The sequence below is a fragment of the Piliocolobus tephrosceles genome, chromosome 6 (assembly GCF_002776525.5).
Source record: "Piliocolobus tephrosceles isolate RC106 chromosome 6, ASM277652v3, whole genome shotgun sequence".
Lineage (NCBI taxonomy): Eukaryota > Metazoa > Chordata > Mammalia > Primates > Cercopithecidae > Piliocolobus > Piliocolobus tephrosceles.
In genome coordinates, this window is record NC_045439.1 from 36,801,351 (window position 1) to 36,823,408 (window position 22,058).

Sequence of the window (22,058 nt, forward strand, 5' to 3'; positions counted from 1 at the left end):
AGCTGCCGTGCCCGGCCAAGACTTCTTTTTTATATTTATTTACTTTTTGAGACAGTCTTGCTCCGTTGCCCAGGCTGGCATGTAATGGTGCAATCTCAGCTGGCTGCAACCTCCATCTTCCGGGTTCAAGCGATTCTCCAGCCTCAGCCTCCCAAGTAGATGGGATTACAAGCATGCACCACTGCACCCAGCTAATTTTTGTATTTTTAGTAGAGATGGACTTTTGCTGGTCCATCCTGAGACCAGCCTTGATGGGCCAGGCTGGTCTCAAAACTCCTAGCCTCAAGTGATCCAACCACCTTGGCCTCACAAAGTGCTCTCCATCCCGGCTCCTCCACCTCTTGCCAGGCACCCTCCCTACAGAGCTAGTACCTCATCCTTCCATGACCTCCGGCCCACATATCCTCTTTCAATCTAAGGTTTCTGCAAAAGCTTTCAGGAAGGATTACATTTCCCATAATTGCCTTCATAAGAACTTTTTTTTAATTATTTAGAAATGCAGTTATATACATAGAACAATTAAAATTAAATTAAACTTTATACAAATATTAAAATACTATCTTCACACCCACTGCAATGTACAGGATACCAAAAAATATATATATATAAAATAAAATAAAGCAAACCCAAACTGATTGAGTGACATCCTGCACAGAGCCGATTATGAATGTGTTGTTTTAAACCATTATGAGTACCATTCTACAAAGGATTCCATAGTGGTGCGATAACCTGAAGAAGCCAGAGCAGGGTGTGGGGACTGCCACACAGCCCACGTACATCTCTCCTCCTTGCTTGGCAATTGAGTGCTTTGCCCCTGCATCCCCTTCTGCTAGCTCTGCTGCTTGGCAGAGGGGCTCAACTTTGGGGTTTTCATTCACAATTCTACTAGGGTTTCAACGGGAAATTAGGAGCCATTTCCCAGCAAAGCTGGGCCTGCCACCTTTTCCTCTCTAGGGAACCAGCAACTATATCATTCAGACCAAACATATGCCAAGCAAAATATTCTCCAAGTCCCACCTTGGGGCACCAATAATGACCGTCCCTATTCCAAGAGCCTAGAGACCCAGCAGGCCTAAAAGAAGCTCCCAGCCTCACTCGCTGGCCTTGGCATTAAGCTGTGAAGCCTGCATGCTGCTTCCCTGCTAGGCCTTTTTTTTTTCTTTGGGGGTGAGGAGTAAGGATGCAGAAATGTTTGCAGCATATTTCATTCTCTATGCAAGGATGTTCCTCAGAAGTGGAGGCGACAACGTTATGTGGGAACCAAGTGGTTTGAGTGCTCAGCTGGGACTGGGAGGCAAAGGGCCAAGGGCTATCTATTCCCGTGCCACCACCCATGAAGCAGGAAGAGTATACCTTTGTCTGAATTGCCATCTGGCTTCTCCACTGAACTTTAAAGCTGGCGGGAGGAGGAGGAGGGCAAGATGAATGGGAAAGAAAATATTAGCTTAAGATCTGTTTGCAAATGGAGTGCTTGTATTTATAGAATGTACATTGAAATGCCTTATAAAACCAAACTCATAAAGTGGCCAGGATTCAGTCCATTTCACAGTTCATACCCAGTGAAACGGGAACACAGCACATAAAATACAGAAATGGCAAAAGATAGAGCCTACCCGCTAAACGAAGGCATGGAAGGGACGGATTTTTTAAGTGATTTTCACCATACTCTGGCCCTTGAAAGTCATTAGAATGTGACTGCAAGTCACCAGGATATTATACCGTCAGCTCAAGTGTGCAAAACAAAACAAACAAAAACAAACCCAAAAACTCTTTTAAATGTCCTTTGGTGCTGGCCATTCTCCTGCATCAGCCTTCTGCTGGAATGCCCTAGAGGTGAGCCCGGGAAAGCAGGGCTGTGGCTGGTTTCTACCACCTGTTTCCACCTGCTCCGGGCTCCTTAGGCAGCCTCTCTTCTAACAGCCTGCCACCTGCTGCTGCCCTTGTCTCTCAGCCAGGCCCCACCTCAAGGCAGCTGTGGAGTCCCTAATCCCTCAGTAAGGGACAAAGCCCAGAAGCCCTAGAAATAGCAGCACATGGCTGATGGTTAAGAAGAAATTGCTTTGGAAGAAAGAGAAATAACTGGGGGAAGAAGCTGTCACAGACTTCAGCAGCGAGGGGAGAATGAGCTCCTGTACTCACAGGCCCAGCAGCCTCTGGGAAGTGGGCCTCATCAAAGCCAGTGACGACGAGAAGGAGGGGAGGAGCCAAGAGAGGAGTCAAGGCTCCCATTGTTCGGATTTCCTTTCCTACCAGGTGGGCAAGCCTGGGCTTGCGCTCCTCAGTGTTGTTAAGTGGAGGGCAGGGTGGAAAGAGGTTTCAGGAGAAGGAAGGCTTTTCATTTCACCAGGGATCAAGCTGGTCATCTATGCAGCTGAATAAACCCCAAACAAAAAGTGCAATCTCTTAGTGGGGAAAAACCCCAGAGTAACAAGATAGAAAAAGGTAAGATCTTCCATTTTAAAAACCATTCTAGAATAGAATTCAGGTTTTGAAACAGTGAAAAATAAAAGCTGAAGGCTCAGTAGTGAGTCTTCGGACTACCACCCCTCCCCCATTTGTCCCTGCTTTCTTTTTTGGAAGAAGACAAGGGCACTGCTGTGGGTGTGGTAAGGCGACTGGGGCCATTAGGGACACCTCTCCAGGTGGGCCAATGCTAGTCTCATCTGCCTTCTGGTTCTAGCACCTTCTCCAACCAGCTCCCTACCTAACTATGCTTTCTTGGACTCAGCAGGCAGATGAGGGCTTCTGGGGGAGGCGAAGTGTGGGAGTGGCCAACAGGCACAGCAGGCACTGCCCTTACCCTGAGAGGAAGGAAGGAAGACTACAAGTGGCAGTAAGAGGCCAGGGAATGACTGGGTGGTAAAGTGCGTGTGTAAGCGCCGAGGCAAGAGGGTAACAGGCTGGGAGAAGACCACTCCCCTCATCTTCTAGGCCACCCATGCCTGAAGCCAACCCTGTTAGGTAAGGTACTGAAAAATATACTGGGATTTTTATTATTTTTACCACCCCCAATCAGAGAGGCTCAGGGGAGGAGCAGACATGCAGCACAGGGTCCGCTTCGAAGTTTCCCAGCCACAGTGCTTCAGAAAATTTCAGAAAAAAGCGAAACAAACATTCCTTACTGCTGCGTCTATCTTCTGAAGATGATAGCAGCTGGCAGAGTTCGTCCACCCCAGCCTAGTTGGCATTCAACACATGGCTATGGGAGAGTGCCCCTCATCAGCGGGCTCCTCCCCCAGGGCTCTGTACTCCAAGCTACTCCACACCCCTCTGCCCACCTCAGGCCAGTAAGGTCAGGGTGCACATGGACTGTTTCTCAGCCCTTCCCCCAGGGGGCCAGGGAAGACAAGGAATCGTTTGTCAGCCGTGACATGCGAGTGGTGGCAGGGAAGGGCAGAAGTAGGAAAAGCAGCAGCACAGCAAGCAGCAGGCCACTTCCTGGGCACAGTTACTAAGGCACGTGACCATGGTGAGGAGGATCCTCAGGACTGGGCTAAAGCTGCCTGCAGCCATCCGGGGACTCAGTCTGTGCCCCTCAGCCTCCCCTCCATCACCACAAACCCAGAAAGGGGCAACCTGCCCAGATTGCCAGTGACCAGATGGGCACTCCATGGCATCTCAGCAACTCTCCTTCCTGCCCCAGGCCCCTGTGGGTAGCAAGAAAGCCAGAGCTATCTGGGATAAAACCCAGGAGGCAGCATGCAACTTCCCCTTATACTCCAGGGAAACAGAAAAAAGACAAGGCCAGGAAGGCCGACGCTGGAAGCAGGAAGTGACAACTTGCATATTAGGAAGACAATCATTATCAGCCATTTTCCTTCTCTCCCTTGGGATCTTCTGGATGCTTCTTGGAAACTCTCAACTCAACAAGGCCAGGAGCTTGCGCCTTTGGGCCAGATGGCTGGGTCCTGGGCCAGCTTGGGCATGATTTTCCAAATCTTCCATCCTCAGCCAAGGAAATGTGCCACCAGGGTCAACCCAGGGCAAGCCCAGGGACTACACTCTCACCCCAGTTAGAGCCACTTCTGCCACTCCTGACTCAAGAGCTCTCACACCTGGATCTGCTCCTGCAAAGGGCAGCAGGGGCAGCCCTCAAAGGAAACAGGATAGACCCAGGCCTGGCCCCCTATGTGGCAGGGGGAAGCAGTGCAGCCACTAAGGCTTGTGGACAGCAACAAGCCTGCATGACAGGGAAACTGGACAGGGTGGGGGAAAGGCACAAGTAAACACAGCAGCACTCAGGCCCACAGGAGCTTGTGGGGGCTGCCGCCAAAGAGCTGGCTGGAGGGGACCCAGAGGCTTAGGAAAAGGGAGGGTTCGATCCAGCACATTCAAATATGTCTCCAACAGACAGGAAGGTAGGCCAGGCAAAGAGCCAATTCCTCTAGCTGTCCAACAGGCAGATGGTGAGAATCTTCCTTGAGTTTCCAGCAAGGTGGGCCCTCAGAGATACATAGGTACACAGGTGGCAGCTCAGGTATCCAGGTAAGGTGGCTGGAGAGTACAGGGTGCTCAATCCCACAGGGAGAGGGAGGAAGGGCTGAGAGAACCTCGCAGAGAGGAAAGGCTGGCCGCTGCCCTCATGCTTCTTTCAACAGTGGAATATCTGCAGGAAGACCAGAAGAAAAGCACAGTGGTTATCTCGTGTGGGTCTCCAGAGCACTCTCGACCCCTCTGCGAATTAGGGGCTATTCCACATAGCCCCTAATTTAAAGAAAGTAAATGTCCCACTCATACACTTCTAGGTAGGCAAAAACTCCCTACTTCCTTTTTATGACTTTCTAGCTTATCTTTCTCACTGTCTATGTGAAACAAAACTGAATGTTCAGCCTGGTATTCAAACCAACCTCCTCTCTGCCTTAGTTCTGCTGGTCTAGTCGCTTCTCTTTCTCTCCTAATTCCACCCTATGAGGCTACAAAGCCCTGTGAAGTCCCACTGCCTCCTAAAGAGATCTGCCAGTCGTGTGACTTTGGATAAATCATTTCCCCTCTTTTGGTTTCAGCTTCTTCATATGCTGTGGGCCTCAAGCTCCCAACTTCCTAGGATATTATCAGTCCCAAACAGCTCAGGCATGGCCTGCAAAGAACTCACTGACTTCTGTGTCTTGTTTTCTGAACCCCTCATTTTGACATAGATGCTACAATTCCTGGTTCTATTATTTCTTGAGTATAGGCCCCACCATCTTCCCAAATGGCTGATACTCCATGCAGGAAGATAGCACATTTCATATTTTCTCTGTATCACCCCTGAAACCTAGTCCAGCGTTAGGCACAAGATGGCCTCTCAAAATGCTTGTTATATACAAAAAACAAAGCTAGGTAGCATGGAAGAGGAGGAAGAGGAGGGCCCCACCTTGGCTCCTTGGGAGGATAAGGGCTATGATATATACTTAGACATATCTCACAATATATGTGGCTGACTGTGGGGTTACTGGCTTCCAGATTCAAACCTGGGTCAACTATTTTAATGGCCAACCAAGAAAAAGGAAGGCAAGCTGTTGATAACCAGGAAGCTCCATAAACATGATCTGCCTTCAATAATTTCCAACTTCTTTGCTTTCAGATATTCTAAACCTTAGACATTTACTACGCCCAGGATACCCAGGAAGCATAAAGTTTCCTCGAAGGCTCTTTTAGGGAAGCTTTCTGAGTGTACAAGTCTTCACTATAGAAAGGGGCATCTAGGGTTAGTCTCATCCTGAACCACACTGGGATTTACCTTAAAGATAGCTTTCAAAGTGACAGACTCAAGCCCAAGGTAAACTGGGCTCTGGCAAAGGCAGAAACATCAGGAGGCAATAATTTCATTCTATGATTGTTTGCCACAAAGGTGCTAGAGCCACCTGGAAGGCAGCATCTGGCTTCAAATCCCAGCTCAGCCATTTACCAGTGGGCCAAGTGACTTACTTTCTTTGAGCCATAGTTTTCTCAGCTATAAAATGGGGATGTCAATAAACACCTATGTCTTAGGATCATTGTGATGTTTAACTGAGATAGTGCAAGCAAACGAACTAGCATAGTACCAGGAACACTCCTGTTTAGAAAGCAGCAGCTGTCTGCTCTGGATAGGCTCTCATTTTTCTGTAAAATAACCTATGCCTCCTTGTCATTCCCGACCTTTCAGGAACATAACATTTATAACAAGAGGACAGACCCCATCCACAACTCCAGCAAGCTGTCTATCTTTTGATTTAGCAAGGCTCTGTGACCATGAATGGCCTCAGAGACTCCAAACGATCAGAATTCATGGGCAACAGTGAAAAGTCTCACTATAGAGAGCCCAAAGCCCTACTCAGTCCTCTGAGGGTGAAATTCTATTTTGCAGGCAAATACCCCAGGTACTATCTTTTTTTGCTAAAAATATACCAATTATTAGAGAGGCTCACAGTCCTTCCTCACTCCCAGCAAGGACCCTAAGCAGCTAATAATTCATGTTCAGCTCAGACCACTCACCATCTGTGTACTCCTCTGACGTGAGGGATAAAAGGCTTTGTATGTCACTGTTCTCTGAATCTGCAGCTTCTTTGTGTGCCAGTTGGCGGTTCCCTGAGCCGGCCACCCAGGAAGAGGTGGTTGCCTGATGCACCATCACAGTCTCTGAGCCCCGAGGGCCCCAGACTTCACATAGTCCAGACTGGCCTGGGGCCTCATCCTCTCCACCTGCAGAGGAGCAGGCCCCCTGGTCCGGCGGCTGTTGCTCCCTTGACACATTCCTCCCACTGGGCCCAGACCCTTCTGACAGCACAATCTGTACTCTGGGGTCAGCGGGTGGCACACAGTGACCAGAACTGCCATATACAGCCTCCTCATATGATGGCAGTGCAACCTGGACTCCATCCACCGTGATGGAGACCTGGTCCCCAGATACTCCCTGGTCACGCCTGGAGTGGAGGAGGAAAAGACAAAGGATGAATTAGAATAAACACACAGATAAACAAGTACAATAATAATAATAGCAGCAGTCACCAGTTTCGAGCACTTACTATATAACAGGCAAAGCACTAAGAATTTTAAACATCTTATCATGCTGGATTCTCACCTCAGCCCTTTCAGGTAGGGATTTGCCAAGAATGCAAATGAGGCTCAGAGAAGTTAATTAACTTGCCCACGATCACACAGCTGGTAAAGGATGGAGCTAGGATTTGAATCCAGTTCCATCAGCCTCCAAAAACTGTGTTCTTAACCTCTGGGTACACAGGCACCTGGCCCTTTTGCCCTGTGGAAAAACTAGGAGCCTAGAGACCCAGAAATAAAAGCATTCATTGAGCATGGCTAAGAAAGTGAGAGAATGATGGTGGCATATATCTGTGAATATACTAAAAACCACTTCACTGTACACATTAAATAGGTACATTGTATGGTATGTGGAATATATCTCAATAAAGCCGTTAAAAAAACAGGGAAGCACTATGGCCTTAAAGTGGGATACTGGACTAGAAATCACAATAATTTTGTTCTGACTCAGCCATACTGCTTGATTTTTTTTTAACTTTGTAAACTTTTAAAAAAATTAGAACACAAATACAGAAAAGAGAACACAAGAAAAATCTATGTACAGCTAGCTGATTTACTCCAAAAGTAACACTGGTATTAAACTCCTACACAGATCAAGAAAAATAACACTGCCCAGACCCTACGCCCTGTGCACCTGTCCCAAAATCACTCCCATTGCCTCACCACAAAAAGTAACCACTATCTAGACTTTCATGAAAATCATTTCTTTGCTTTTTTATTTTAACAGTTCTACTACCTAAACATGAATCCTTCAACACTATGGTTTAGTTTTGCACATTTTTTTTAATAAAAAAAATTGTTTTTCTTTTGAGAAAGGGTCTTACTGTTGCCCAAGCTGGAGTGCAGTGGCGTGATCACAACCCACTGCAGCCTTAATGTCCTGGGCTCAGGTGATCCTCCCACCTCAGCCTCCCAAGTAGCTGGGACTAACACATGCACCACCATGCCTGGCCAATTTTTTGTAGAGACGGAATTTCTCCATGTTGCCCAGGCTGGTCTTGAACTCCTGGGCTCAGGCAATCCTCCCACCTCCTCCTCCCAAAGGATTACAGGCATGAGCCATGGCACCCAGACAGTTTTGCATATTTTTAATCTTTACTTGAATGGGATAACAAAGTAAATTTGTGAGAGTATATATCTGTTTCTGGCTTCTTTTATTCAACATCATACATGTCATGCAGATACCTTTTTGGGGGATCACTTTTGTTATACACATAAATATGCCTTTTTTTCCCTGAACCATCTAAAAGTAAAGTGAAGACGTTACTTAACATATACTTCCTAAGAGTATCCTTTCTGATATAACTACATTATCAGATCCCAGAAATTCAACTTTGGTGTAATACAGTAACACACATTTTCCTAACTATCCAAAAATATATCTACTTCAGCTGCAGTCTTCTTTGTTTTCATCCAGGACCCAGTTAAGTATCATGTATTGCATTTAATTGTCCTGTCTCTTTCATCTCATTTAATCTGTTAAACAGTCCACTAGTTTTTCTTTCATTACATTGACTTTTTTTTTTAAGAGTCCAGGCCAGCTGTCTCAAAGAATGTCCCACAATCTGGACTTGTCTAATAGTTTCCTCAGGACTGGATTCAGGCCAATCCTAGGTGATGCTGTGTCCTTTCAGCTCATCACTTCAAGAAATACAGATGGTCTGTTGCTGGACCATATTATTGTTGCTAGATTGCTGTTAGTAGTTCTCAATTTCCTCACCTGCTCTTGGAAGCAAAATCTGTGCTACCTACACTCTGAGAGGAGAGAAGTGGCAGAGAATTTTGGAAGGAAGGGAAAATTTGATGGGAGCACTTTAGGAAGCTGAGGTGGGCAGACTGCTTGAGACCAGGATTCAAGACCAGCCTGGCAACGTGGTGAAACCCGTATCTACAAAAAATACAAAAAAATTAGCTGGGTATGGTGGCACATGACTGTGGTCGCAGTTACTAGGGAGGCTGAGGTGGGAGGCTCACCTGAGCCCAGGGAAGTTCAGGCTGCAGTAGGCTGTGATCACGCCACTGCACTCCAGCCTGGGCAACATGAGTGAGACCCTGTCTCAGAAAAAGACAAAAATGAAAGCAGTGTGTACACGGGTATGCACTTGATGTTTATTACTCAAAATAGTGTTTGGCTTAAAAAGTAATATATGTACATAGCACAAAATTTAAATGGGGTCTACAATGAAAACCAAATCTCCCCTCAAATCAAGCAAAACTAGCCAGTTACTTTTAACAAACTTACAAGTTAACTATAGTGGGGGGAAAACTCCCTAATTTAGATGAGATGCAGAACTGATCAGTTTGACTTTAGGTGGAAATAGCTGATTATTTCAAGTAAACAATCCCCTTCAAATTCTCTTCATCCTATTAATTAATAGCCTTTAAAAATAACTGCTAGCCTCTTCCCAAAAACAAAGCAAAAGAAAGAAAAGCACACATAGTACACAGAGATCAAATCCAGCCTGGTCCTTGTCTGTAAATCCAAACTTGGAACATTTTACTGACTGCAGTTTAGTTTGGCCTTTTATGTTTGTGAGTTATAACAGTGACTGATGGAGGACTGTGAAGATATATAAAAAATGTTACTCCTCGGCCGGGCGCGGTGGCTCAAGCCTGTAATCCCAGCACTTTGGGAGGCCGAGACTGGTGGATCACGAGGTCAGGAGATTGAGACCATCCTGAGTAACATGGTGAAACCCCGTCTCCACTAAAAAAAAAATACAAAAAAAAAACTAGCCGGGCGAGGTGGCGGGCATCTGTAGTCCCAGCTACTCGGGAGGCTGAGGCAGGAGAATGGCATAAACCCGGGAGGCGGAGCTTGTGGTGAGCTGAGATCCGGCCACTGCACTCCAGCCCGGGTGACAGAGCAAGACTCTGTCAAAAAAAAAAAAAAAAATGTTACTCCTCAAGAGGGAATGAGGAACTGCCAGGAAGGGCTAAGCAACTGCAGAAGCCACAATGGCCTGGAAGAAAAGTCCATCATTGGGAATCCACGCAGGGCCAGCACCATCAGCCCCACCCTTCATGCTCCTCGCCCCTAGACAACTTGTGGCTAAAGCATTAGACTGGAAAAGGAAACTGATAAAGGCAGGCAAGAAAATCCACTTCCTCTGTTTCTCCTCAGTTGGTGCAGTGCTTCTCAATCCTAGCTGCACAGAAAAACTGAGAAGCTTTTTATAAAAAGTGAATGCCAGGGTTCCATTCCAAACCAAATAAATCAGAATGGGAATGGAGGCCCAAGTGTTGATATTTGTTTTTAAACTCCCCCAAGTGCCTCTATATTGCAGCCAGGACTGGGAACCAAGAGTACAGGATAGTGGCTCACAAACTTAAGTGTGCATCAAAATCACCTGGACAGCTTGTTAAACAGTATCACTGGGCCTCACCCCTAGAATTTCTCATTTGGTTGATCCTAACAAGTTCCATGATCCTGATGCTGCTGGAACCACGCTTTGAGAACCACTGGTGTAGGGGAAATGACATGGCTTTGGAATTGAACAGATTTCAGTTTTTTATGGGACAGAGTCTTACTCTGTCTCCCAGGCTGGAGCGCAGTGGTGCGATCTCGGCTCACTGCAACCTCTGCCTCATGGGTTCAAGCGATTCTCCTGCCTCAGCCCCCCGAGTAGCTAGGACTACAGGTGCGTGCCACCACACCCAGCTAATTGTTTTTTATTTTTAGTACAGACAGGGTTTCACCATGGTAGTCAAGCTGGTCTCGAACTCCTGACCTCAGGTGATCCGCCCACCCTGGCCTCCCTAAGTGCTGGGATTACAGGCATGAGCCACTGCGCCCAGCTTCAGTTCTGAGCTCTGCTGTCATCTAGAGGTATAACCCTGAGTGAATAACTTAACCTCTCTGAGCCTCAATTTCCTCATCTGCAATGTTCCTATGAGGATTAAGATAATGTATGCAAAGCAATAAGCACAACGCTAGGCACATCTAGGAGTTTAACACATGGCAGGGTCCTCCCCACTCCCTGGACACACACAGACCCACAGAGATTGGCAGGCCACCAGCAACCCTCCACCAAAGACTGGCCCCCACAGTGATGCTTGCACCTGCCTGTCTCACAGCAGCTCTGCCACTGGGCTCACCTGCTATGATGGAAAGATTTCAGCTTTGGCTGCAGCAGCACAAACAGCACCACGAGGAGGAGAATGAGCGCCACGGAGCTGGCAGTAGAAGCCACTATAGACAGCGTGGGGACCCCAAGTGATGTGTGGGTGTCTTTATCTATAAAAACAAGCCATCATCAGAAGGGTTTTGTACCCAAATACACAAAACAGCTGACGGGCCCCACAGCTGATCTTGTCAAATGCCTCCTGAATGAGGCAATACAGACATCCTATGGACAGGGTCATTTCAGGAATAACAGCTTACAATGACCTATGTATACACAGTTCTCCTGGAAAAGGACCATTTCCCTATCCTGTTTCCTGAATAAAAATTCCCTTCACTTCCAATCTTTGAGGTCCATCTGATACATACACTCACTTAACCCTAGCGATTTTACCTTTATAAACCACTTTGATCCCATCCTCAAAAGCAAGTTTGTAAACATCGACTATTTAACTGGGCACATCCTTCCACCATCTTAAGTTCTACCTATGTTCTCCCCAAGTGGCAGGATTAATTTACAGAAACTGGGCTGTAATAAAACCTTGTCTTAAGATCCACAGCTTTAATTGTAACTCTCAGGTTGGTTCCCACCCACTTCTGGGGTGTCATGGGTTAAACATGCTCTGGTCTTGAAGCCTGAGTGGGAAGCACAAAGATGGTCATGTGACACACTTTCCTGCAGTTGGATTTTCCTGTCATGCAAGACAGGAGGAAGCAGGAAGGGTGGGAAGTCTTTTGTCCAGCTGGTCTGTAGCTCCATTAAAGGAAAAATGAAATGGAAGAGACACTAGAGGAGGTATTAGCATTGTGCTCACTGTGAGAGCAGAACATGGTCAAGGATCACCAGCACTTGGTCAGGCGAACAAGAGATCTTGAACATCAAAGGGGCTTTACAGAGCAGGGCAGATGGCTCAATGAAATGCAATAGGACATGCACCAGCAACCTCAAGTATCTTCCATAAAGACATGAAGACCCAAGGAAGGGAGGCTGCAGAGCATCAAATGGGGCTGGGCTGCACCACAGCAAAGGGTGCTCTGGAGGATGCATGCATTGTGTCCTGTGAGTTAACAGAAAGCAGAACCCCAGCAGCACCCCTTTTTCAACTGCCAGACTGACCCTCGTTGAGACGGCAGCTAATCTCCATGGCTGGTTTCCACTCGCCATTCTTACAAGTCAGGTATTTGTAATCGCCCTTCAACATGTAGCCTTCAGCACACAGGTATTCGATGACACTGCCCGCTGTCAGGGGGTCTCTGCAGGGCCGGGGATGGCAGATGTAGCCACCATTCTCTGGCTCCGGTGGTAGGGGGCACACTGCAAAGACAGGGAGAGCGCAGGGGTACAGTGGTGAGGTATACAGTAGGAGTCTGCTCTCAGTGACACAGCTCTGAAGGCCTCCACAGGAAACACAAGAGGAGCAAAGAACCCTTTCTTTGGAGGAGTTGTTAACCAAACCCTGGAAACTCAGGCTGCCACTGACAGAGGGGAAGTACACTAGCAACAGGGAAAGTGTGGTTGCTTGCAACATTTCCCCTCCCTCCCCACCATGCCTTAAAAGAATTCCATCCATAAATTAACGGCCAATTCTATAAAGTCTTGAATCTATAGAGATCTAGACATAATATGTTTTAATAAAGCCTGTATTATATAATAAAGCTTATAACACACACAATAAATCAGAGTGAAAGGAGGTAAAATGTTGGCCTTGTTTACACTATCAATGTCAGAAAAGACTCCGTAACATAATAAAAACGTGCACTCTTGGCCTGAGAGGGGATTTCTGATGGATTCCCTGGGAGGCTTCCCAAACCCCCTGTGCATCTTCCATTCTCTGACTATAGTAGTCAATGGCACCACCTGTCTCTATCCCGTAATAAATCCCACATTTTCCACTGATATACAGGACTGCCTAGTTTCAAAAGCACCTTCACCTCCTATCTTATTTGTCCTGACAACTCTGTGAGACAGCTATCGTTACTCTCCTTTGAAGATGAAGACACTGAGGGCCACAAAAGTTAAGTGACTTTTAGCCAAGCTTATAGCAGGGTAAATATCAGCCTTGGGGTCACATTCAAATCTTTTGATCCTAAACTTCTGCTCTTTCCACTAGCAGACACTGCTTCTACCCTATGAGGGGCATGGCCTTTAAGGGGTATGGGTGTCAAGGTTACCTCCCCTTTGCCCTCTTGAAACTGGTTAGGGAGATGGCAGGCAGTGCCTAGGTGTGGTGGGAACGCTGATAAGTTGCAGGAATGATAAGTCAGAGGATATGGAAGGTCTGAGTCACCTTGAGGAGGAAAAGGACAGCCTCTGATTCCACTCTGGATATACACTGCAAAACTGAAGTCCCCAGGTGGTGGACTGCTGGGCATTACCAGCCAAAACAGTAAAAGTGGGGGCACTAAAGAATCACTGTTTGGAATGTTGGGCGAGGTAGAATGGCCAGGCAACCATGAATGCAATAAAGACCAAAAGTTTTTTTTTTTTTGAGACGGAGTCTCGCTCTGTCACCCAGGCTGGAGTGCAGTGGCCGGATCTCAGCTCACTGAAAGCTCCGCCTCCCAGGTTTATGCCATTTTCCTGCCTCAGCCTCCTGAGTAGGTGGGACTATAGGCACCCACCACCACGCCCGGCTAGTTTTTTGTATTTTTTTTTTAGTAGAGACAGGGTTTCACCGTGTTAGCCAGGATGGTCTCGATCTCCTGACCTCGTGATCCGCCCATCTCGGCCTCCCAAAGTGCTGGGATTACAGGCTTGAGCCACCACGCCCGGCCAATAAAGACCAAAAGTTTTCTAAAGGAAATTCAATTTTGCTGACGAATACCCTGCCCCCATCCTGAATATCACAAGGACATCTGTATGAGAATAAGAACGGTCGTTTTCTTTTTCTCATTTCCTCTAACAGGCTGGAGTGACTGGGAGTCACACCGCAGTGCCTGACTGTCCAAGATAAGGCAGTTTCTCATCCACAAGATGGGCAGACCACACCACCCTGCGGCTGTGCGCTCACAGCCTCTCTCATCCACGCCACTTCTTTCCAATCTACAAATGGCTGTTAAGCAAGCTGACTGCCAGCCAGGTTAGGGAGCGGACACCAAATGAAAAAGAGATGATGGTTCCCAACCCTCAACTTGCTTATCACTTGAGATGGGGAGAAAAGACACTTTTTCTTTTCTTTTTTTAGGTGATGCCACTAAAAAAAATGCCATTTTTAAAAAGCTATTAACAAAACAAAGCTGGGTAAGTGCCACAGGGATCCAGAGAAGTCTGGCAGCTTCTCTGAAACTAGGAGATGAGCCCCAGTAAGCTCCCCCGAGTCCCCTCTAAAGAACCAACTTGTCCCTATTCTACTCCACCACCAGGGTCTTGAACAGGAGGAAGACAAACACAAACACTCCTTCTGGTGCTCTTTAACTTTGGCTAAGTAGTTCAGAGCGCTGGCCAGCTAGATTTCCAAAGAAACCTCCACAAACTGCTTTAGCCTTTACACTTTCCCTCTTTTGTTCAGGGCAGCAGGCCTGCCACAGATCTCCCTGACTTGCTACCTGGCTCTCCTTGGACCGTGTCTAATTGGTTCATTTCCTCGGCATAATTAATGCTGAGCACCCCAGGGCAGCTCCTGAAAGCAGGCAGGACCCACGCACAAGTCCAGTGTGCTGGGAAGGATAGTCTCAGGGGAAGAGCTGCTGATTCTAAAGCCACTCCTGCTTCGCTGGGTATCTCCTTTCCGTAAAACACACATCTCCACAGAATCTTTGAGTGGGACCCTGGAGGTCACCTAGCACTCATGGTAAGTCCAAAAAAAAAAACTGAGGCCTGCAAATTTCAATTTGAATTTCAATTCAACTAATACTTATTGATTCTGAGTAGGGGGTCACTGTGCTATGCTCTGAAAAAAGATAAAAATGTAAGCACCTCTGGTCCTTCTTGCCAAATAGGGATATGATCATTAAGTGCACACATATGTTTAAAAAATCATTCTCTTTATGGCTTCTGGTTTAAGGACATTTTCTCTACTCTGAGGTTATAAACATACTCTCTAGTATTTTCTTTTTTTTTTTTTTGAGGCAGAGTCTTGCTCTGTGGCCCAGGCTGGAGTGCAGTGACTGGATCTCAGCTCACTGCAAGCTCCACCTCCTGGGTTTACGCCATTCTCCTGCCTCAGCCTCCCGAGTAGCTGGGACTACAGGCGCCCGCCACCTCGCCCGGCTAGTTTTTTGTATTTTTTTAGTAGAGACGGGGTTTCACAGGGTTAGCCAGGATGGTCTCGATCTCCTGACCTCGTGATCCGCCTGTCTCGGCCTCCCAAAGTGCTGGGATTACAGGCTTGAGCCACCGCGCCCGGCCTCTCTAGTATTTTCTTGTAATGTTTTAGGGATCAGGGTTTTGTTATTTAAAATACTTAAACAAAACCAAAAAACAAAAATTAAAAAAAAACCAAAAACCCAAAAACAAAACAAAACAAAGAAAACAGACTCATGAGAAATATACACGGTATAAAATTCAAAGAGTACACAGTGAAAAGCAAGCCTTTCTCCTGTCCCCTGGTCACTTGGTTCCTCTCTCCAAAGGCACTGCACCAGTTTTTACCATATTCTTCCAAAGATACTCTATATACAAATTTATTCTAACACATGTCAAATAATGCGATTTGTGCCACAAGAGACGAAGTTCAAAGCAGGAATAGGGTAGCCTAGGAAAGGATTTCCGAGGAAGGAGCATTTCAGATGGGGCTTCACTTCATCAGGAAGGGAGCTGATAGTTTGAAGTAAATGCACTGAAGTGGGAAAATGTAGGTTAAGTTCAGAGAACGGCAAGTAGCCCAGTTTGGCTGGGTTGAATAATTTTTTAAAAGTCCAAAAAAAAAAAAAAAAACATGAAGAGTGATGAAACCATCTTGTAGAGGACCTTCCTTGCAAAAGGAGATATTTATAATTATAGTCAAAGAAAAGGGGAAGCCACTGAAGGTTCTTGAGAAGGGTAGCATTATAAGAAAAGTAAATTTATAATTTGATGTAAGAGGGACTAGAGGTAAGAGAGACCCCTTAGATTATGTCAACATTATAGCAATCCTAGTATTGATACACGAGCTAGAAAGAAATTATTTAGGTAGATAGTGAGGGCAAAAGAGTCCTCAGCAAGGTTTCCCTTTTAAGGAAAAGCAACCTCAAAATTATTTCTTTTCTAACAAAGAGCAGTCTGAAAAATCGAGCTGCATAGATAAGCAAGCTGGAAGCTTGCACAGGTGAATGCCAGCAGCTGTGCCAATAGAAAAGCGCTACCTGGAAGCCAGGTATGTTCAACGTGGAAGCTCCATCTTCCCTTTTCTTTGTCACCACGTGTACAGTAAGGACCAGGCAACAGGGTGCCCACCAGGTAGAGAACCTATCTGCATAATAAAAGATTAGGGTGGGACGGCCAGCTATTCCACAACTATGCAAATGGCACACCTGGTCCAACCAATCTTTCGTCCCCTATGTAAATGGTCTCCTCAAGTTCATCTATAAAACTTTCTTCATTTTACTGCAGAAGTGGCAATCCATTTTCTCTGCGATCCCTCTCTATGCAGAGAGCTCTTCTCTTTCTTTTGCTTATAAAACTTCCTCTTAACCTCACTCTGATGTGTCTGCATCCTAATTTTCCATGGCTGTGGGGCAATGAACCACAGGTTCAGACAACACCACTTCAGTATGGCAAAATAAACTCAGTACAAAAATTCTTTTATGCCCATCTATGAAGGTCATAGAAAAGAAATAAGTTGAAGTATGTCATAAGATGCTGCTCCAGGTTCAAAGAAGAAATAAAGAGGCCTAAGAAGAAAGGATCCCCCCCCCCCCAAAAAAAGGCAAGTCATTTTAAGACACTAAGAACATGTGAAAAGGCTGGGTACAGTGGCTCACACCTACAATCCCAGCGCTTTGGGAGGTCAAGGTGGGCAGATTACTTGAGGTCAGGAGTTCGAGACCAGCCTGGTCAATACGGTGAATCCCCATCTCTACTAAAAATACAAAAATTAGCCAGGTGTGGTGATGCACACCTCTAGACCCAGCTATTCAGGAGACTGAGGCACAGGAATTGCTTGAACTCATGAGGCAGAGGTTGCAGTGAGCTGAGATTACACCACTGCACTCCAGCCTGGGCGATAGAGTGAGACTCTGTTTAAAAAAAAGAAAAGAAAGAAAAGAAAAGAAAAAAGAAAAGAAAAAGAACACGTGAAAAAATATGATCTTCTTGACCAAGAGCAGAGTCCTGGCCAACGGCAGGTGTTGAAGAGGACCCTCTCAGTGATGCCTGGGAAGAATACTAAAAAAAAAAAACCAAAACCCACATGGCAAAGAAATTGCCCAAAGGCTTCCAGAAGTCACAGTCTAGGCAAGAAACCGTCTTCATCTGTGCACCAGGATCATTCTCTGACAATTCCAGGCCCGCAGAAGGAAGCTCCATACTTAACTCTGGGAAGGCAATGAACTCAACTGATGTGGCAGTGTCACATAATTTTAAAAAGAAAAGGAGAAAGCCAGACAATTTTACAGGGGGGAAAAAAAGTCAATGAATTATCTTTAGCTTCCTCTGCTTTCCATTCTGTCCCACAGCCACTTAGGCTTTCAGTGAGCACAGGGAGTGCACACGGTAGGCATTCAGTCAAAGTCCACCCTGGTAACAATTCAGATGAGACGCAAAATGATCTAGTTGATGCTTCCACCACCTCCATCACCTCAGCCTGACACCCTCAGCAGAAACTAAGTGTTGAGGACCCTCAGCAGGCCTTTTAAAGGTTCCCTGCTTTTGTTGGTTTTGCAGGCCAGCCTTTCAGAAGGAGGAGGCAAATTAAAACAAAATAAACTTTTACAACATTCCAAAACAAGCAAAGCAAAATAACCTCCAAGAAAGGCCACCGGAGTCAAAGCATTCAATTTAACAAACAGAACAAAATGGGGTCAAAGCATTCAATTCAACAAACAGAACAAATACGTGAGCTCCTACGAAACAAGGTGTGGAAAGTAGGGAATACAAAGATCAGTGTGACATGCGTGCAGCCTCAAAGGGATTAGGGTTGAGTTGGGGAAGGTTACATTTAAATTATCTATAGTGCATTTTTTGTTTGTCTGTGATGAGTCTGGCCCTGTTGCCCAGGCTGGAGTGCAGTGCCGATCTGGGCTCACTGCAAGATCTGGGCTCACTGCAACGTCTGCCTCACGGGTTCAAGTAATTCCCCTGCTTCAGCCTCCTGAGTAGTTGGAACTACAGGCATGTGCCACCACACCCGGCTACTTTTTGTATTCTCAGTAGAGACAGAGTTTCACCATGTTGACCAGGCTGGTCTCGAACTCCTGATCTCAAGTGATCTGCCTGCCTCGGCCTCCCAAAGTATTGAGATTACAGGCGTGAGCCACTGCACCCGGCCCCTTTACTTTCCTAATCAACTTGTTTTCACTTTACTCTATGGACTTCCCTAAATTATCTCTTGTGTGAGATCCAAGAATCCTCTCTTGGGGTCTGGATCTGGACCTCTTTCTGGTAACAGAACCACGCCCCGCCAAAAGCCTACAACCTAGAGAAGACAGACATGGTCACGGCCAACTCTACCCTAAACCAATGAAAAGTAAGTGTTAAATGTGACACAAGCTGCTCAAATATGAGCTTTTCTAATAGCCTGGGGTGTCTTTCTGGCCAGATGATCATTCATCTGCACCCAGGGAGGGTAAGAGCCTAAGGCAAAGAAGAAAAAGTAGAAACTAAGGAGAGGAGGAAGGAATGGAAGGAAATCACAAACCTAGCACAAAGCTGTCCAAAAGAAATATAACACGGCTACAGATAGATGTAATTTAAAATGTTCTAGTAGCCAATTGGGAACATAAATGGAAACAGGTGAAATTGATCTTAATATTTTATTTAACCCAACATATGAAAAAATACATGACTGATTATATCTCAACATGTAGTCAACATAAAAATTCACTAATGAGATACTTTATATTCTTTTTCTCATAGTAGTCTGTACACTTACATAAGAGGCATCTGAATGAAAGCGACTCCATCTTGAATAGGGGCTGGGTAAAATGAGGCTGAGACCCACTGGGCTGCATTCCCAAGAGGTTAGGCATTCTAAATCACAGGATGAGACACAAGATACAGGTCACAAAGACCACACCAATAAAACAGGTTGGGCAGAGAAGTTGGCCAAAATCCATCAAAACCAAGATGGTGATGAAAGTGACCTCCAGTGTCCTCACTGCTCATTATATGCTAATTATAATGCAGTAGCATGCTAAAAGACACTCCCCCACCATAGCCATGACAGTTTACAAATGCCATGGCAACACAGGAAGTTATCCTATATGGTCTGAAAAGGGGAGGAACCCTCAGTTCCAGGAATTCCCACCCCTTTCCTGGAAAACTAACGCATAATCCACGCCTTGTTTAGCATATAATCAAGAAATAACCATAAATATACTCAGTCGAGCAGCCCATGCCACACTGCTCTGGCTATACAGTAGCCATTCTTTCATTCCTTTACTTTCTTCATAAACTTGCTTTCACTTTACTCTGTGGACTCGCCCTGAATTCTTTCTTGTGGGAGATTCAAGGACCCTCTCTTGGGGTCTGAATCTGGTCCCCTCTCCGGTTACACTTATAGCACATCTCAACTCAGACTACACACATTTCAAGTTCTCAGTCACCACATGCGGCTGCGTAGTAGTCCACTGCCTGCAGTGGACAGCAGAGTCTCAGTGAAGGAGTCTTTGGCCAACAGTCAAGAGGATAGGTCTGGGGATCTGAAAACAGTGGAAAAGGTTCAGAACCACACCACAGGGCATGGAATGTGAGGCTGAAGATGTGGAAAGAAGGAAGCATTTAGCGCTGAGGGTCTCTTTTTTTTTTTTTTTTTTGAGACAGAGTCTTGCTCTGTTGCCCAGGTTGGAGTGCAGTGGCGCAATCTCGGCTCACTGTAAGCTCTGCCTCCTGGGTTCACGCCATTCTCCTGCCTCAGCCTCCTGGAGGGTCTCTTAAAGTTTAGAAAAGCACTGTTTGTGCTTGCTCTCAAAACCCTTTCTTATATATAAAGGTTATATTTCTACTTCTAATCTTCAATGGTTTGTAGAAGCAGAGAGATCCAGAGAAAAAGCAAGGTCAATACAGAGAACAAAGGTGTTTAAATGTATACTTTTGTTTGTTTGGGACATAAGATAAGGAAAACAGTAATTATTGCAAACAGATAGTTTATTACCTGTGCCAAGTACTCTTCTGAGTTCTCTCTCTACAGTATTTTCTCTGCTTTACAGATAAGGACAATAAGGCTTAACTGAGTTGAGTGATCTGCCTCAAGCCACACATTTGTAATTGGCAGGGCTGGATTCACCAGGAACTCTGGTTTCTAAGCTGCAAGCCTGACCACTAAGTTAAGCAGGGCCTGCTGAGGGGGGCAGGGCATCAGGAAACCTGCCAGGTTCTGTTCTGTGGCTCATTTCCCCATTTGATGTGCTCAGCCTACAGCTTTGGAGACATCCAGCTACTGTGTACAGCATAAAAAAGAAAGAGTTATACCCTAGTATGAACAGCCTTTTTCCAAGGGAAGGTGATTCCCCTAAAGAAAGCCTCCCAGGCAAGTTGGAATTGGAGCATTCCAGACAAATACAAAGAAGAAAAAACAAGTGATCACATCTGATACGGTCAAAAGGTTTCTTCTGAAGCCTCCTAATAATAACAGCTCCCGTTCACTGACTATAGGCCAGGCACTATCTGAGCACTTTACATGTGTTAACTCATTTAAGCTTCACAAAAAACCCTCTAGAAACATAACACTGCATTACACAGATAAGCAAATTGAGCCAGGGGTTGAGATACTTGCTCAATTTCACCCAGCAGGTGGGTGGCACAGTTAGGATTTGAACCCCAGAAGGCTGTATTCCCACTCCACAGCACTGGGCAGTATCAGAGGGTCTCAGAGCCAGGCTTCTGTCACACCCATAATCTGTCAAGGGAGTCAGACAGCAGAGTCCAGTGACAAGGACAAGCTAGGTACTGTCCGTAGACTCTGGGCCTCAGTTTCAATCCATGAAGGCCCTGAACCAGATCACCTGAGATCTCTTCTGACATTTACAAATTTGTCTCAAGTTGGCGGGCCTCATTACCTCCCCAAGGTTCCTTCACAGAAGTCCCACAACCATTGTGGTTCTGGATACTGCACAAGGTGTTAGGGGCTAGAGATCATCCTGTCCATGCAGAAACTCCTGCATCGGGACAGATTCCTGCTGTGGATTTGTGGTGAGAGCCGGAACACAGGCAGGAGTCCCATTACTTAAGAGATACCTGGAGCTGCTCTGATCCATGGCTCTGCCCAGCCTTCTGGCTTCCTGACCCCCGCAAATAGTGAAGTTTAAAACAGGCTGCAGTGAGAGGGAAGTGAGATGGTTTCTCATGCCATTTGCAACCTTCCTCTCCTATGAGACAAATCTTCCCAGCAGTCAGACAGGAAGCCTATTGTCCAGCCAGGATCCCTTTTCTCATGAGAACTTCCCACTCACTGGGGGAGAGCCAGCCTGCAGTAGCTCAAGCCTTTTTCAGGGTGTGGTACCAGAGCTGGGGTGGGAGAACACAGGGAGAAACCACCCATGGCTCAGGCTACCTCCTGTGGCTCTTCCTGGGCCCCCACCACTGCCTTCCTAAAAGAGGCTCAGCCTAAGCCCTCCTCGGAAGATCGGCAACCGACAGGTGGGACAGGCCTCGGACCTGTCTATCTTGTTTCAGGTCTGGGCCCCTCAGTTCCTCCCTGTCACCTGGAGTTTTCATGTTTGAGGCACAGGGTTCAATAAAAGAAAGTGCTTTTGGCACCTAAGCCTCTGAAGTCCTTAGTCATTCAGTAAAAAGTACTGTTTCTCTCCCAGCCTAGAAACCCTGACCTGAAAGCACATGCAGTCA

At 46.2% G+C, this 22,058-nt stretch overlaps 1 protein-coding gene across 3 annotated transcripts in view; it reads right to left on the reverse strand.

The window, feature by feature from the left end:
- Positions 1-460: 460 nt before the first annotated feature.
- Positions 461-22,058, reverse strand: part of SUSD6 (sushi domain containing 6) — a 103,628-nt gene continuing 82,030 nt past the window's right edge. For all 3 annotated transcript variants that reach the window (XM_023182773.2, XM_023182774.1, XM_023182777.3), the window contains exons 3-6: positions 12,255-12,452; positions 11,113-11,251; positions 6,454-6,881; positions 461-4,606 (exon numbers count right to left, since the gene is read on the reverse strand). In XM_023182773.2, the coding sequence (XP_023038541.1) occupies positions 4,581-4,606; positions 6,454-6,881; positions 11,113-11,251; positions 12,255-12,452 (791 nt within the window). In that variant the 3' untranslated portion in view covers positions 461-4,580. The remainder of the gene's footprint in view (positions 4,607-6,453; positions 6,882-11,112; positions 11,252-12,254; positions 12,453-22,058) is intronic.